Source organism: Erinaceus europaeus, chromosome 1 (genome assembly GCF_950295315.1).
Source record: "Erinaceus europaeus chromosome 1, mEriEur2.1, whole genome shotgun sequence".
Classification (NCBI taxonomy): Eukaryota; Metazoa; Chordata; class Mammalia; order Eulipotyphla; family Erinaceidae; genus Erinaceus; species Erinaceus europaeus.
The window spans coordinates 16,934,134-16,937,465 of record NC_080162.1 but is presented as its reverse complement, the minus strand read 5'-3'; the positions used below and the strand labels follow the sequence as shown (position 1 = coordinate 16,937,465).

General features: G+C 36.0%; 1 protein-coding gene across 1 annotated transcript; it reads right to left on the bottom strand.

The window, feature by feature from the left end:
• Nucleotides 1–592: 592 nt before the first annotated feature.
• On the bottom strand, nt 593–1,300 carry LOC103121117 (large ribosomal subunit protein uL6-like). Its single transcript, XM_060193464.1, has one exon. It carries the CDS (start codon nt 1,283–1,285, stop codon nt 710–712), a length of 576 nt encoding a protein of 191 aa, XP_060049447.1. The 5' UTR covers nt 1,286–1,300; the 3' UTR covers nt 593–709.
• Nucleotides 1,301–3,332: the final 2,032 nt, after the last annotated feature.

The window sequence follows — 3,332 nt, the reverse complement described above, 5'->3', positions numbered from 1 at the left end:
TACAATCAAATTATACATGATTGCTTTTATATTACTTTGCTCTTGATCTAATCTTACATTTTCACTCTTCACAATAATCACTGAAAATATGACAAATGGAATATCAATTCTATTTTCATGATTTTATTTTCCCAGAGTTAAAACTGACTGAATAAGAGAGGAAAATTTAAACTAAAATCTATCACAACTTGCTTGAAAGAACTAAATCATAAGAGGGTTTCCTCTGAGCCTCATCTTTTACACCTTGGATTCATTCTCTAGTCTACTTTGTCAGGATCTCATGATTCTGAATGTTACCATTCAGTTTCACTTCTCTGTTATCTCACTACTTACAACCAATGAGATTCAAGGGGGTATTGGTGGGCATTTAGTTGCAAAGTCATTTCTTGTGCTACTTGGTACCATTTCTGGTCCACAGTTTTATCTATATTCTAAATTTTTCCAGTCACTTTGTTTCTTTTGGAAAAACTGTGTCAACTGGAGTAAGGCAGGTCATAGGATATCACAAACTAAATGAAAATTATTTTTCACAAACTAAAAGAAAGTGTTTACAGTACAAAAAATGTACAATATGTTAGTGTAGGAAAATATTAATTTTTTTTTTTTTTTTGAGGAAAAGTTCCAAACCAGTAATGGCTTTTATTGCATCTTTTAAGAGATCACACATCATCCATTATTTTGCTGCTTGTGTGGTTGGACACCATAGAGATTACTCATCAGCCTGCTGAACTGTTCCTTTTTCAGAAACATAGATACCATCCAAAAATTTCCGGATATCTTTGTTTTTAACAGTTGTAGCTTGCTGAATCAATGCAGCTGAATTTGATACAAGTTCGATGTCATTTCCTTCAAGAATTAATTCATCTTTCTGGGCTTGCGATAGTGAGCATGCAACACCTGACCTCATTCGAACCCTGCGTATGTATTTTTCTCCCAAGTTTCTGATTTCAACAAGAGACCCATTCTTCTGAATAACAACGTTGATAGGGAAGTGAGCATACACGGACCTCATTTTGTATCGGAAGCCCAGTGTAACACCCTTGATCATGTTCTGTACATGGCTGCAGATAGTGCGGACAGTAGCCAGTTCCTTTCTATTTCCCCACCATTTGTCAACTCGGAGCCGCTTCTTTTTCTTTCCGAGGAGACTGAGCTCCACGTTGATGTGGTTGAAGTCCCTCCGCAGGGTGCCTCTGGGGTCCTTCACGATGACCGTGTGGTCTTTCAGAGAGATGTCGACATTCTCCGGAATGTCGACGGTCTGGTTGCTGAGAATGGTCTTCATTCTCGCAGTAGATGCTGGAAAATATTAATTTCTATGAATCAAAAAGTAACAAACATACTCAAAGAAAAATGGGCACAGTAAAAGCACAAATGATCCAGAAGTATGGAAGGAAGATGAACCTTGAAAATTCAGTAATATTTCAATTAATATATTCTTTATTCAATAGAATGACAAAATGTAAGAGTTTAACAATAACTACTAATTAAGGGGCAATGAAATAAACCATTTTCTTATACAGGACTAATGGGAATATAAATTTATAAGCATATTTTTCAAAATATTCGATATTGCCTTATGCAATTGAATGTGTATGCACCCACATGCACTGTAACTAATACATATAAAGTGATGTTGATAACCGCATTGCTCACTATTATACAAAGAAGAAATACTAGAAAAAAAAGTCAATGTATTTGTTGGCAAAGTCAAAATATTGGGTATTATATAGCAATTAAAACAAATAGAAAACAGCTACATACAGCATGAGTGAATCATAGAAACATAACAGTGATTTAAAAAAGGGTCTGACTAAAAATTGACATGAGCATAGTTTGCTTTTATTTTTTATTCTTTTTACCAGAGCACTTTCAACTCTGGATTATGATAATGCATAGGAATTGAATCTGGGATTTTGTTGACTAATCATGAACCTAAAGGCTGGAATACTGCAGATGAAGATTTAGGGGTCTCCATTTTGTAGATAGTTAGTAGGCCTATTTTAGTTATATTCCAAAGGGCTCATGAGTATACTAGTTTTGTTGTTGTTATTGTTGTTTCTGAGCCTGACTTCTGATATGCAGGTGGACCCAAGTTATCGTCTGAGGAGATGATGTCATGACTGGAAAAAGGGCTAGAAAACTGGATCAGGAAAGAGAATATGGGAAAGAATATGGGGAAAGTGTATTAATATTGTTGAGTGTAAATCCCATTGATTGATCTGGGGCCCATATTCTGCCTCAAGCTGGAAAGTTGATGCACTAACAACAGTGCTTCGTCTTCAACATGTACCTTCAATACAACGATGTTGGAAATCAACACTCCCTTGAAAAGTGATAATGAAGCTGAAATTTGAAATCAAAGGCATGTCTAAAAAAATATACCAATATAAGCATACGTGCACGAAAGGATTCATTAATTTTTTTCTTGTTTGTATTTTTGATAGAAAGAGAGAGAAAAATCTAGTGTCAAAGGGGAGGTAGGGAGAAAGAAAGACACATGCAGCCCTGCTTCATTGCTGGTGAAACTTCACCCTCTGCAGGTAGGGATCAAAGGCTTGCACCTGGGTTCCTGTGCATGGTTATATGTGCACTCTATTGCATCTGTCACTTCCCACTCCTGGCGTGATATTAAGTTTTAAAAGAAGAAACAATAAACATAGAAGCATAAAATATAATTACAGAAACATATACATGTACACAAGTACCAACACAAAACAGGAAGACATGATTGCTCTTAAACTCACTGAGATTTTTGTAGAACTGATAAATATACTCCTCTCTATTTTATTTTAACTTCTTTCTCTTCATTTAATGCAGCACCATGGGATGGAGAAAAATGTTTTCAAAATAAAAAATGAGAGGGTGGAAACTATATATAAAATTAGCATCTTTCATTCACTTCCTATGAAGAAACCACCCTTCTTGTTCTGCAAAATAAAATATTGTCGACATAAAAATGACCTTTGAAAAACATCCATTACACAACCATGAATAAACTTTATATCTAGTGCCTATAAATCACATTTATTTATTAAACTGAGCTTGGCATGCTTCAGAGCTAAAGGTCTGTACATAGAATGTGCTTTAATTTAGCTTGGCTGTGTTCAGAATCAGAGTCCATAGCTTCAAAAAAAAAAATCCTTATAAGAATAGATTGTCTGGGAGTCTGGCAGTAGTGCAGCGGGTTAAAAGGAAGTGACACAAAGCACAAGGACCATGTTAGGATCACTGTTGGAGGCCCTGGCTCTCCACCTGCAGAGGAATCGATTCACAGGCGGTGAAGTAAGTCTGCAGGTGTCTTTCTCTCCCCCTCTCTGTCTTCCCCTTCT